Consider the following 13,369-nt stretch of genomic DNA (forward strand, 5'->3'; position numbering starts at 1 on the left):
TGATCTAAGGTCTCTGGTATAAAGTCTCTGGTCTAAGGCCTCTGGTCTAAGGTCTCTGGTCTAAAGTCTCTGGTCTAAGGTCTCTGGTCTATTGTCTAAGGTCTCTGGTCTAAAGTCTCTGGTCTAAGGTCTCTGGTCTAAAGTCTCTGGTCTAAAGTCTCTTGTCTAAGGTCTCAGGTCTAAAGTCTCCGGTCTAAGGTCTCTGGTCTATGATCTAAGGTCTCTGGTATAAAGTCTCCGGTCTCTGGTCTAAAGTCTCTGGTCTAAGGTCTCTGGTCTATGATCTAAGGTCTCTGGTATAAAGTCTCTGGTCTAAGGCCTCCGGTCTAAGGTTTCTGGTCTAAAGTCTCTGGTCTAAGGTCTATGGTCTAAGGTCTCTGGTCTAAAGTCTCTGGTCTATGGTCTAAAGTCTCCGGTCTCTGGTCTAAAGTCTCTGGTCTAAGGTCTCTGGTCTATGATCTAAGGTCTCTGGTATAAAGTCTCTGGTCTAAGGCCTCTGGTCTAAGGTCTCTGGTCTAAAGTCTCTGGTCTAAGGTCTCTGGTCTATGGTCTAAGGTCTCTGGTCTAAAGTCTCTGGTCTAAGGTCTCTGGTCTAAAGTCTCTGGTCTAAAGTCTCTTGTCTAAGGTCTCAGGTCTAAAGTCTCCAGTCTAAGGTCTCTGGTCTAAGGTCTCTGGTATAAAGTCTCCGGTCTCTGGTCTAAAGTCTCTGGTCTAAGGTCTCTGGTCTATGATCTAAGGTCTCTGGTATAAAGTCTCTGGTCTAAGGCCTCTGGTCTAAGGTCTCTGGTCTAAAGTCTCTGGTCTAAGGTCTCTGGTCTATGGTCTAAAGTCTCTGGTCTAAAGTCTCCGGTCTCTGGTCTAAAGTCTCTGGTCTAAGGTCTCTGGTCTATGATCTAAGGTCTCTGGTATAAAGTCTCTGGTCTAAGGCCTCTGGTCTAAGGTCTCTGGTCTAAAGTCTCTGGTCTATGGTCTAAGGTCTCTGGTCTAAAGTCTCTGGTCTAAGGTCTCTGGTCTAAAGTCTCTGGTCTAAAGTCTCTTGTCTAAGGTCTCAGGTCTAAAGTCTCCAGTCTAAGGTCTCTGGTCTAAGGTCTCCGGTCTAAAGTCTCCGGTCTAAGGTCTCTGGTCTAAGGTCTCTGATCTCAGGTGGACCCACCTGGCAGGCTGGCCTTCTCTGCGCTGAAAAGGTCGGTGAGTCCGAGGTTCTGCAGATTCTCCTTCAGACTGAAGCTGTCTTCGACCCTGAAGCGCGGAACGTGGACTGACACGGTTGTTTCCGTCATCTGATCCAACCAGCCGCTGAGCTTCTTCAGGTCCAGACTCGCCTCCACCTTTAACACGGACACCACAACAACAACAACAACAACAACAACAACAACATGTAGAATATCATTTTAGAACTTTTTCAAAGTAAAAACAGTCGAAGAATGAAGGAAAACCTGCAGGACAGTAAGACCTCCTATTTATTAAGAATATTTATTTATTTAGACTTTAATTTGCACCCCAGCTGAGTGTAATAATAATAATAATAATATTTAATAACAGACCTGAGACTGATCTGTACCCAGATTAGTGGAAAAATATGACAAACAAAAAATAATATCAGGAAATTTGAAAATGAGTCAGAGAAATATTAATAAATGAACAAATAAAAATACAAGAAATGTAAGATAATGTCAAAAATAAATCCATAACACCCCAAAAATATTGTAACAATCATTTTCATTATAAATATTAATGTTAATATAGAAAGCTGATATTAATATAATGAATCAACTGAAAATAAAAACAAACAAAAAATGTCTCAACATTCCTGAAAAATATAAATAAAAATAACTGCAAAAAATTGTAAAATAAAGAAAAAAAGATTTCATGAAGTTTTCAAAATTCCATTGAAAAAAAAAATCATAAAAAGGAGAAAGTTAAATAAAGACGGAGCCTCCAGCGACACATTGAGGACTCGTACCTGGCTGAGGGGCGTGTCCCGGCTCGGCAGGATGATCACCATGGTGATGTCGTCGCCGCGGTACGGCATCTCCAGCAGCTGCACGTGGTCGTCAGGGAAGTGGCGGTACCTGAACTTGGTCTCCTGGTACATCATGCTGACCGAGCAGCTGCGACTCGCGCTGACGTGGAAGTCTGAGACGAACACGTTGTCTTTGTCAAACTTGTTCTTCCATTGACCCTGAAGGCAGAAAGTGCTGACGTCAGCGCTCGGACAGGAAGCAGCAAATATTTACTCACCGTGTCAAGTTTGATTCAGGATCAGAACCTATAAAATGTACGAATTAAAAAGAAATTACGGAAATTTTATTTCTAACATCATTTAATCAATTTTGCTCAAATATTTTAGAAATTTTATTGAATTCTAACATTATTAAATTAAGAAATTTTATTGAATTTTCAAATTGAAGAAATAAAATGTTCTGCTTTAAGTTTTATTTTTAAAATTAATTAAATTTGTTGAATTTTAAGAAATGGGTTTAACTTTAAAAAAAATTTATTTCAGTTTTGATTTTGAAATTTTGTTTTTTACTTTTAAAATGTTTAAAAAGATAATTTATCAACATTTTTTTCTGCTTTATAATCAAGTCATTTTCAAAAGTAAAAACTGTCAAAAATTTGATACTTTGTTTTTCTGTGGAATATATGTGTTAAAATAATTAAAATAAATAAAATAAATTCTGGACATAAAGACGTCGGTTTAAAACCCGTTTCAGGTCTCGTCCAATCAGAGCTCTCTGCAGCTTCAGGTGGGCGGGTACCTTGAAGTAGATGGTGTTGACCAGGACCAGGATGGTGTTGGAGTCCAGCGCCCCCTTGGGCAGCGTGTTCTGGATGCGGTTCTCCGTCTTGTTGGAGATCCAGTTGTTGATGGTGACCCGCGCCTTCTCCGGGTTCTCCTGCAGTACAGAACCGAGGTTATTATTAGGTTATTATTAGTGTAACCGCAGCGTCAGACCTGCTGACGCGGTTCAAGCGGAGACGTTACCCTGAAGTTGAGCGGCAGCAGCTTGGCTCCGTACACCGTCTCGCTGATGTTCTGGTACGTCTCGTTGAAGGTCAGCGACTTGTCCCCGAACAGCCGGTTGGCGGAGATCAGCTCCGTGGTCTCGTCCTTCTTCCGGTACAACCGGCAGTTCAGCTTGGCGAAGAAGAAGTGGACCTGATCCGACGTCTTCTCTTTGATGGTGTCGAACTCGAACACCTGCAGACACAAAACCGGTGAGTCGGATCGTTCCCGGTGCGACGAGACGACGCGTCGCTGCTACTTCCTGTCCGACCTTCATGATCTGCTCCAGCGTCCTGCTGCAGGCGCCCAGCTTGGTCATGGCGAACGCCGTGGAAACGCTGATGGGCGACATGAAGATGTTGTCGTCGTCGGTCTTGCTGAGCGCCAGCTGTTTGTACAGCGACAGCGCGAAGCGGCTGTTGGCCTTGGACAGCTCCCACACTCGGGGGTTGGTGGACTCGGGCACCGCCTCGGGCTCCTCGGTCGGGTCCTCGGGCTCGGGGCTGCGGTAGATGCAGCGCGGCTCCAGGGGGAGGTCCTTCGGTTTGGCGCCGCAGATTTCCGAGGGGAAGGCGAGAGAGAGGAGCGGCAGGAACGCCAGAGACAACATGAAGACGGCGGTCCACATCCTGGACAGAGGACCAATCAGAGAAGACCAATCAGAGGTGAGTTTACAGCTCCGTCGATCGGAGGACGTGTTTCTGTTTTTCTAAAAGTGTAAAATGGAAATAAAAACTAAAAACACACCAAAGAAAACATCAAACGTTGAAAGTGAGAACTTTCTATTGTTTTATGAAAAATATGCTCATTTTTAATTTGATGGCAGAAACACTACATCTTTGGTCTGTTTTCAGTTAAATGAGTTCACATGATTTCATTCAGTTTTTATTTACATTTTACAGTTTTTCTTCCGTCTCAGCCGGTTTGATCAGATTCATCAGTCTCATGATTTTAATATCGTCATAATAAAGATGCGAGTTTATTCCTCTAAACACATAAATATAAAGTTCAGGACATTTCAGTGTCACGTCAGTCCGACAATAAACAGTAAGATGAAACACACACAACAGTGTTATTGATTACAACCCTTAAAGAAACAGGATGAATGAGATATTGATTAATAAACTCATGACAAGTCAAAAGGTTTTATAATTTTCCAAAGTCATCAGATTCATAACTTGAGTGAAACACGTCGATCAAACTGAGGTAATTAACTTTCTTAGTGGAGTTTTGTTGTATTCATGTATTAATATTTGTATCTTTGACCATTAAAACGTGATAAAAGAAAGCGACGTTGTTACCTGAGCAGGCGGAGCGGCGACGTTCAGACCGTCGGACGAGCAGTTTGAGCTGATTTCAGGTCAGTGTCCTGCAGGTCAGTGTCCTGCAGAGCAGCGAGACGTCCCGTCAACCTTTGAGACATTGATCCGCTGTCCGTCAACATACCAGGAAACATCTGGACGCCATCCAGCTGCTGGAGCGACTCACCGATCGCTCATCAATCAACAGGAAGCTCTGCTCCCCCGGGGAGGGGGGGGGGGGGGGGGGATTTACTAATGGTGGGAGGAAAATGTCAAGTTTGCTCTCAGGCTCAAGAATGAATTTAAAGAAAAATTCAGAAATTAGATTTTTAAACTTTAAGAACATTTTAGTCCGTTTTTTCATCTCTTCAGCTCGCAGGCAGGAAGTGGAAGACGCCATCAGAAGGAAGGAAGGGCGACGCAGCTGGAAAACACTGAAAGGAAAAGTTCATTCTCTTCCTTGTAATTATTTTCAAAGTTATTCCTCATTTGTTTTTCTTGTTATTTTGATAGAATATTTATTTTTGGAACATATTTAGGTTTGTTAGCTCGTAGTTGTATTATTATTGGAGGACACTCCCTCCTTTGTATCTCGTCTTGGGCTACTCAGTGTTCATTTACCCACCTTCAGTATCAGCTGTTTAGTTGGGGACTTTTTTTGGTTTTTTATTTAAAATGTTGCCATTTGTTCTATTGTTTTCTAATTAAATAAAAGTTTAAATTTTCACACCTTTCCAAATCCAACAAGCACTTTTCCCAAAATGTGCTACTGTTCCTTTAAAAGTTTTTTACACTTCCAGCCTCTCAAGTGCTGTTAATACGTTTCTATTATCATGGAAACAGATTCATGTAATTAGATGAACATTTTATTTGTTGAATCATAAATATAAAAAAAATAAATGTGTGCAAAAGACTTTTTACATTATAACAGGAAGTGACGAATAAAATGAAAAACACAAAGTTTCTCGGACACACACACACACACACACACACACACACACACACACACACACCTGTGAACTAAAGGTGGCAGATAAAACCAGTCACTAACACACCAGACTCCATTTAAAAAATTGACTGTTTTTAAAATCAGTGCGCTGGCTGAGTGTATGTTTGTAGTTTCAGAGGAGTTTGAGCTGCTGCCTCAGGTGGTTCAACACACTTTGTTCACTTCGACTAAAGACGACAGGTTTCCAGTAAAACCCAGTTTGATGGACAACCAGGAGCTCCGTTGTTCCAGCAGGGTTTCCATACTCAGCTCCTCACACACACCAGACTCCATTGAGGAAACAGCAATTTTTAAACTGGGTGTGATGTTTCCGTCTGGCTGACGGCTTCTGAATAAAGATGTCAGATTGTCAGTAAAAGTCCGGAGTCAGACTAGCTGAGAGTTCATCCATCGAGCTGCTGGGACGCACCAGACTCCATTCAAAATATGACCGTTTTTAGAAGCTTCCTTTAGATCTCCGTCAGATAAGGAGCTGGTTGTCGGAGGTTTTGGGCATCAGAAGAGTTTGGGCAGCTGCCTCAGGCGGCTCAGATCCAGGATGTTCCCCACTGATCCCTCCGTCTGAAGGCTGCTCGCCCTCACTAAAGATGGCTGCCTGCCGGAGCAGTTCTCTTTGTCGGCCGTGTTTGATTTGGCGCCGCCGGCTAAAAGCTGCATTTTTGGCCGCAGCTCCCGGATCAGCTGACTCTGTGGGAGGAGCTTTACGTTCAGGGCTTCACGAGCCGACGCCCCCTGACCTCTGATCGCCTCGCGCGCCTCCTCATCCTCGCCTTCCTCCTCCTCGATCAGACCGTACCTCCTCATGTACTTCCTGGTGGCCAGAGACATGTTGCTCGGCGACAGCAGGGAGTCAGCGGAGGAGGGGGCTGGGCTGGCCCGGGGGGCGGAGCCTCCCAGAGACAGCCTGCTGAGCTGGGAGTCGCTGAGGTAGCGCAGGGCGATGGCGTTGGCCTCCAGGCTCAGATCCACGCTGCCGCCGGGGAACAGAGCGCTGGCCGTCGGGTCCGACACGCTCAGCCGGGACAGAACCGCCGCCGGGTTGATGCTCGCCAGGGTGCTGAGGACAGACACACAACCGGTTTGTTTTTTTGGCACCAGATTTGACTTTGTTATAACGGACAGGAAACTGGACCGTCGGAGTCCGTGGTGCCTTCAGGTGCGTCCCTACCTGGCGCTCTCTGCAGCTTTCAGACGGTTTTTGTCCGACTCCGTCAGATCGTCTTCGTCCACGTTCACTCCGAGCTGCCGAAGCTGCCGCAGAGTCGCACTGACCACCGGGTCTCCGACTGGACTCTGCTGCTGCTTCCTCCTGGACGAGGAGGAGGACGATGAGTGGGAGGAGTCAGACAGACTCCGCCTCCTGGACTCATCCTCAACCTCCTGTTTGCTGTCCGACTCCTGGAGACGACTTGTCAGCTGAGTCTGAGGACACGGAGGACGAAGGTGAGAGGACACATGGACACACACATACATACACACACACACACCCACACACACAACACCTGATCACTAAGTGAGTTGGTACCATGAGGTTCTGGTAGAAGTTCTGCTGCTCGGCTGCAGGTCCGTACATGCTGACACTTTCTCCCAGAATTGGACTCTGCAGACCGACGACACTGAATGCAACACGGAGGACAGAGTCAGAGTCACACCTCAAAAACAATATGTAAACAAACAGTCAACAACAGTCAACGGTAAATAAACAGTAAACATCTGTCACATCTCACCTGTTCCAATCGGAAGGCGAGCAGGAAGCCACCTGACCTGTGACGTCACCGTCCTCAAATCTGCCCACGGGCCGGGAGACAGACAGGTTACGTGAGGAGTTTGAGGGGCTGGAGCAGGACGAAGGGGGATGTTGGGGTGAGGAGGCGGGGCTGGTGGTGGATGAGGGCGGGGCCTGTATCTCCTGATGATTGACAGGATCCTCCCAGAACAGACTGGCCCCTGAAGACAACAGATCGATGAAGAAACATGCCGAGGACGTTCGGCCGCGTGATTCTCAGGTGAGCTGCAGGTAGACGCTCTCACCTGTCTCCACGGCAACGCTGACCGTGCTCCGGGACGTCTGCGTGTCGACCTGCCGGCTGCCGGACTGGAGCTTCCCCTGAGCCTCCAGCAGCATCTGGACCTGCAGACCACCAGGACAGTTTCAGGCTCTGTGATTGGTTCCTCACTATTAACCAATCAGAAGTATCTGTTCAGATTATTAGATATTTAATTTATTTATAAATATAAAAACCCTGTAGTGCCCATTCACGGTCAGTTAGCGCCCCCTGCTGCTCAAACAAAAAGCTTCATGCTTGTGTGTTTACTCAGTTCAATGTTGGTATTAATAATAAATGTTATTAGAAATGAATCTTAATTTTTTATTTAGTTGTTGTTGTGTTTATTTAATTTTTCTCCGTGACAGGAAACGGAATCATTTCTGGGTTGTTTGGACAAAACAAAACATTTATAGATGTCATTTTAGATGTTTTTGGGTTGTTTTTTTTTACATTGTTTTCATCAATTAATTAGATTAGTTAATAATAAAACTAACTCAGCTGTAGTTTTATTCTGAATGATGAAAAAAATACGAGCACCTGGAATAAACTGGAAATATCTTGAACGGTGAACTGCTGCTTTAATGCCTCCATCAGCAGGGAGGAGGCGGAGCTATTACCTGAGCCTGTAGGAGGCGGAGCTATTACCTGAGCCTGTAGGAGGCGGAGCTTTTACCTGAGCCTGTAGGAGGCGGAGCTTTTACCTGAGCCTGTAGGAGGCGGAGCTGTTACCTGAGCCTGTAGGAGGCGGAGCTGCCGGTCCTGATGGAGGAGCAGCTGGTAGGTGTCGGACGGAGCGACTCCGCCCACCGGATCGCAGCACTGGTTCACACAGGAGGGGGATTGGGGGGGCCAGGCGGAGTCTGCTGCTGCTGGATGGGAGGGGGGAGGAGGGGGGGAGTCGCTACACCATGGGACAGGAGGAGGAGGGGTAGGGGTGGGGGGGAGGCTGCAGGGACAGGAAGGAGGAGGAGGAGGGCGACTGAAACATGGAGGAGAGCATTGGTGGGAGGAGCTAGGAGGAAGAACAGTTTGGTGATGGAAAGAGGGAGGAGGAGGAGGAGGAGGAGCAGGGGGAAGGCTGGTAGGAGGAGTGTGGTGATGTAACGGAGGAGCAGGAAGGAGTCCCGGGGAGGAGAAGATGGAGGTGCAGCTGTAGGTGTGGGCGGAGCAGCAGCTGCACGGCTGCAGGTTGGAGTTGGGGGTGCTGTGGAGGTGAGGAAGAGGAGGTCTGGGGGCTGAAGAGGAGGCGGAGGCTGTTCCGGTCAAAGGAGCGGGCTTCCTGGCAGCAGGAGGAGGCACGTGGGCAGAGCCAGTCCCCTTCCCTCCGCTGTGATTGGAGGTGAAGCTGCTGTCAATCAGCAGTGAGAGTTCAGGAACAGACGGCTGAACTCTGCGAGCCTGAAACAGAGAGAGAGGAGGAGGAGGAGGAGGAGGAGGAGACTCCATGAGGATCAAACATGTGAATGAACTCCTCTGAGGACAGGAGGGACTCACCTGCTGAGCGGGGAGGTGAGGACTCGGGGACGGACGTGGAGAAAGGTCCTCGTCCTCAACTCCGGAGTCCTGGTCGCTGACGGAGAGCCCGGTGGCGGGGGGGGCGGAGCTAAAGACGGAGCACGCTCAGATTAACACAGGAGCTTTGTAACTTTTTCTTCTGACTGCACCTGCAAAGGCTCCTCTTACCTGCCGAAGGAGGTCCGAGCTTCCTTGAACACCTCCGACTGTCTGCTGCCACCTGCTGGACTCAGCTCACACTGCAGCGTCTGTCCGTCCGCCATCGCCACCTGCTGACGGCACGCAGTCACTGTCAGTCCACCAGCAGGAGCCACAGTTTGACCGGCCGTAAACAGCGGACCTGCTCCTACCTGGTAGAGGGTGACACTCTGAGAGGCCGTGAGCAGCTGGCAGTCCAGCTGTGGTCCCGGTCCCGGTCCCGGTCCGGGTCCCAGTCCTCGGCACTGGAAGAACTGAGGAGCTCTGTGAGTGGAACCGAACACGACGAGGAGGAACGAGCCGCTCTCTGACAGAACTCTGAAAACCACAGCAGAGACAACGATCAGAGGAAACAGTCGGACGGAAAAACAGTCAGACAGATAAACACTCCTCACCTGTCCTGGAGGGCGGAGCTGAACATGAACCTCAGAGACCACGCCCACACCTGAGGGCTGTAGACGTGTGTGACTCCACTCAGCCAGCTGTCACATGACAGGAAACACAGAAACACCACGGCGACATTAACAGGAAGTCAAAACATCTCGTACGGGTTCAGTTTCCCTTCAGAACAAGTTTCATCTCACTAAACTCTGAACTTCCTGTAAACTGAACCCGGTGGTTCGTCTGTATTTAACGTTGTGACAGAATCTCTGTTTGTTGTTGTTATTTAGTTGTTGATGATTAGAACCTTACAGTCCGACCAGCGGCAGGTTGGAGGCTTTAGGATCCGACTCCAGCAGCAGGAGCAGCTTCCTGGTTTGGTCCATGGTCAGAAACCTGGAAATACAAACACATCGGTGAGGAGAGACCATCACGGAGGGGGGCGTGGCGCCTCGTGGTGAAAGGGGGCGTGGCCTCACCCTCTCTGGCGGCCGGTGGCGTGCGTCAGCGGGCGGCCGACGGCGGTCAGGCTCCTCAGCAGGGCGGTGGGGATGATGGGAACCGCTCGGACCGGCTGCACGTCCACGCCGACGGACGGACTGACGGCCGACCAGTCGAGGCTGAAGGAGGCGGAGTCGGACCGCTGGGAGCAGACCACGTGACCTCTGACCTTCAACAGCTGACACAGATCCAGAGTCTGTCTGCCGCTCACAAACTGCTGCAGCGTCTGAAGAAAAAAAACAAGTTTTAATCTTCCTGTTTTATTTATATTACTCTTTTAACTAAAACCATCTACAAATAAAGTTTATTATTATTATTATGAACTACTTTGTCCTCTTTAAAAGTTCATATTTTACACTTTTCCTGTTTTATTTAATCAATCCAACTTCATTTATATCACCGTCTTCATACAGGTTAGTGCAGTTCAAATTGCTTTACAGATGATTGACAGGAAGAGAATGAGACAGACAGGTGTAAACAACAACATCAACAACAAAAGAAAATCAATAAAAACAATTTGAAACCGATGCCAGAAAATGGAGATGATAACAAAATTGAATAAAATAGATATAAAAACTAAATAAAAGAAGACAAAAAAAGACTAAAAAGCAACAATAATAAACAATAATAAGAACAAAAATAATAAAATAGAAATCCAATAAGAGCTGAGATCAAAGATTAGATAAGATCATCTTCTACAAATGACCAACATGCAGGAAATAACAAGTTTAATTAAACAACAGGAGGTTAAAAAAAGAATCAGCTGCTGGTGACATGAACAAGGTGTTGCCGTGACAACAGAGAGGCAGAGCTACTGAAAGTAATCTGATTACTCCTCCAGGACTATTTTAAACTACGGCTTCCTTTTGAATAATTTCTGATTCAGAATGACGCCTGTTTTTTTCCCACTCGGACGTCACCTGAACGTCTTTAGGATCCAAATCAGTTTAATAACACAACCAGAAATAAATCAGCTGTCAAAGACATGTTTATTTACATAGTCTGCAATAAATACACAAATTAATGAGGCTGAAACGAGAATAAAATACTGCAAAATGTCCCGAAAATATCAAAATAAAAACAGTTCAAATCTCAACCTGAAATCTGTGTTTAAATAAAGTTCTTCAGTAAAATAATAGAATGACTTTAATATTATAGTTAAAGGAGTTTAATGACTCAGGTGTGTCCGACTCACCTGGAAGCAGTGATGGAGCTCCGCCTCCGATTGGACGACGCCGTCAGACGCCGCCTCCGTCTGATTGGAGAACAAACAGGGAACCAGGATGTCTCCGGGCAGCAGAGCGGAGGGGACCCGACCCGAGGCTCCGCCCCGGTCCCGACCTGGGTCGAACCGGTCCAGAGTCACTGTGACCGCCTCCTCATCTGGACCGGAACACAGAGGGGTTTAATACAGGAGCATGTGGAACAATCAGAGTTCAGCTTGAGATGAAGGTGACCTCTGACCTGAGTCCACTGACACCGATCCCAGGAAGAAACACTGGAGGCGGGGCTTGTTGCTATGACGAGCGTGACGCTGCGCAAGACGGAGAGCTTTCTCCAACAGGACCAACCGAGGACGCCTAAAGACACACACACAGATTAATGTTAACCTGAATGTCCACCAGGTGTAACCAGGTGAGGAAGAGGAGGAAGACAGCGCTCACATCATCACAACCACCACCATCATCATCATCATCATCATCATCACCACCATCATCATCATCATTACCACCATCATCACCATCATCATCACCACCATCATCATCACCACCACCATCATCATCATCACCACCATCATCATCACCATCATCATCATCACCATCACCACCATCACCATCACCACCATCATCATCACCACCACCACCATCATCATCACCACCATCATCATCATCACCACCATCATCATCACCACCACCATCACCACCATCACCATCACCACCATCATCATCACCACCATCATCATCACCACCACCATCATCATCACCACCACCATCATCATCACCATCACCACCATCATCATCACCACCATCATCATCATCACCACCATCATCATCACCATCACCACCACCATCATCATCACCACCATCATCATCACCATCACCACCACCATCATCATCACCACCATCATCATCACCACCACCATCATCACCACCATCATCATCATCATCACCATCACCATCATCATCATCACCACCATCATCACCACCATCATCATCACCACCACCATCATCATCATCACCACCATCACCATCATCAGTGGGTAAAGACACTAGTTTTAAAAAGGTGAGGTGGTGTTCACCTGTGCGAGCAGAGCTGGAGGCGGAGCTTCTCTCCCACCGGGCTGCTGTCCCACAGAGATGATCTGGATTTGGGGAAACTGAGCTGAGAGTTCATGGTGGATCTGAAGGACAAGAGGAGACATCGTCATGTCAATATATATTTTATATAAATTAGTTCACGGGAGGACCAGACTGAAAACTTTATTTTCTTTGGATAAAGTTTGACGTAAACATCGCAATAAATATTATATCAGATTTATAAAGTCATTTTACTGCATCGTTAGTCCTCATTTAATGGTTTTAAAAATAATAATATCCAACATTTAATGATTATTTTTAACATCAACTCATTAAAACTTTGTTCTAAAGTGTCAGAAATAAAAACAAAAATCTAAGTCAGTTTCTGTTTAAAAGTCCAACTGAAAAAAAAAGACATGTAAGTCTGATGCTTTTATTTATACTTAAAATCGACTATCTCACCGTCCTCTCACGTTCTCCGGAGTGAAAACCTCCTCGAAGACTCCCCTCGGCAGAGCCTGGAGGTTCACCGGGCAGCTCATCCCAGCTGCAGCCGGCGGAGAGGAGCTGTTGAGCGGCCTCTGAGAACACCGCCGTCCGCCTCAGCGACCGAGCACCTGAGGCTACGTTAGCCTCGTTAGCTTCCCCGCTCGGACCTGCATCGGCCCACAGCCTCACAAACAGGCCGAACACAGAGTCTGCCGTACGGCGACTAAAAGTTTAATCGAGTCGGAACTTCTCGGAGCGAGTTTACTTTCGTTTATCGGGTTTCTATTTTGGCAAATTTAAACGCAAACATGAGCGTAGAAAAACAAAAAGTCAGTCCGCTGTTTAATTATGGCGCTGTTTCCTGACTCCACTGGCGGGGCAACTCAATCAGCCAATAGGAAGCTGCGCCTCAGTCAGTTTGACCAATAGCGTGCCCCTTTGTCTCCCCCCCCCCGCCCTTTTTTTGGTCTTCTTCTTGTGTTGTCAGAGGCAAATGTAACTCCACAGCGCCCCCTTACAAAAAAAAAAGAAAAAAGTTTTTAAAGGACAATACCGCCAATTTAACACGTTTTAAATCATAATAAATTATGTTTTTCACATTCTGGATCATTCTTCTTTTA

The 13,369-nt window shown here is 46.9% G+C and overlaps 2 protein-coding genes across 3 annotated transcripts; both read right to left on the minus strand.

The window, feature by feature from the left end:
- Positions 1 to 1,124: 1,124 nt before the first annotated feature.
- LOC138635090 (antithrombin-III-like) lies at positions 1,125 to 4,416 on the minus strand. The gene is made up of 6 exons (XM_069722405.1): positions 4,312 to 4,416; positions 3,282 to 3,639; positions 2,990 to 3,205; positions 2,763 to 2,900; positions 1,964 to 2,182; positions 1,125 to 1,328 (listed from the first exon to the last, which is right to left on the minus strand). Exons 2-6 carry the CDS (start codon positions 3,636 to 3,638, stop codon positions 1,140 to 1,142), a joined length of 1,119 nt encoding a protein of 372 aa, XP_069578506.1. The 5' UTR covers position 3,639; positions 4,312 to 4,416; the 3' UTR covers positions 1,125 to 1,139.
- Positions 4,417 to 5,164: 748 nt separating this feature from the next.
- On the minus strand, positions 5,165 to 13,161 carry stil (STIL centriolar assembly protein). Of its 2 annotated transcripts, none has more exons than XM_069722414.1 (16): positions 12,723 to 13,161; positions 12,263 to 12,364; positions 11,428 to 11,543; positions 11,159 to 11,346; positions 9,942 to 10,189; positions 9,775 to 9,858; positions 9,477 to 9,563; positions 9,234 to 9,399; positions 9,052 to 9,152; positions 8,863 to 8,971; positions 8,098 to 8,766; positions 7,352 to 7,451; positions 7,048 to 7,267; positions 6,846 to 6,936; positions 6,489 to 6,742; positions 5,165 to 6,377 (listed from the first exon to the last, which is right to left on the minus strand). In XM_069722414.1, exons 1-16 carry the CDS (start codon positions 12,800 to 12,802, stop codon positions 5,816 to 5,818), a joined length of 3,177 nt encoding a protein of 1,058 aa, XP_069578515.1. In that variant the 5' UTR covers positions 12,803 to 13,161; the 3' UTR covers positions 5,165 to 5,815. The 2 variants fall into 2 exon arrangements, with proteins under 2 accessions (XP_069578515.1, XP_069578514.1); XM_069722413.1 differs by having other exon boundaries at positions 9,052 to 9,155.
- Between the last annotated feature and the right edge of the window lie 208 nt (positions 13,162 to 13,369).

This window comes from Brachyistius frenatus, unplaced genomic scaffold (genome assembly GCF_029030835.1).
Source record: "Brachyistius frenatus isolate BFR_SWC_R1_liver_20210118 unplaced genomic scaffold, ASM2903083v1 Contig_291, whole genome shotgun sequence".
Classification (NCBI taxonomy): Eukaryota; Metazoa; Chordata; class Actinopteri; family Embiotocidae; genus Brachyistius; species Brachyistius frenatus.

What these genes read in the sequence shown, in the direction of transcription:
- LOC138635090 (XM_069722405.1), bottom strand. Translation starts at nt 3,638, where the DNA reads ATGTGGACCGCCGTCTTCATGTTGTCTCTGGCGTTCCTGCCGCTCCTC. An exon ending in TCAACACCATCTACTTCAAG is followed by an intron (nt 2,183 to 2,762) that starts GTACCCGCCCAC and finishes TTCTGCCTTCAG; the next exon opens with GGTCAATGGAAGAACAAGTT. An exon ending in GGGACACGCCCCTCAGCCAG is followed by an intron (nt 1,329 to 1,963) that starts GTACGAGTCCTC and finishes TCCGTGTTAAAG; the next exon opens with GTGGAGGCGAGTCTGGACCT.
- stil (XM_069722413.1), bottom strand. Translation starts at nt 12,802, where the DNA reads ATGAGCTGCCCGGTGAACCTCCAGGCTCTGCCGAGGGGAGTCTTCGAG. An exon ending in ATCGGTGTCAGTGGACTCAG is followed by an intron (nt 11,347 to 11,427) that starts GTCAGAGGTCAC and finishes GTTCCGGTCCAG; the next exon opens with ATGAGGAGGCGGTCACAGTG. An exon ending in TCCGCCTCCTACAGGCTCAG is followed by an intron (nt 7,452 to 8,097) that starts GTAACAGCTCCG and finishes GGTGGTCTGCAG; the next exon opens with GTCCAGATGCTGCTGGAGGC.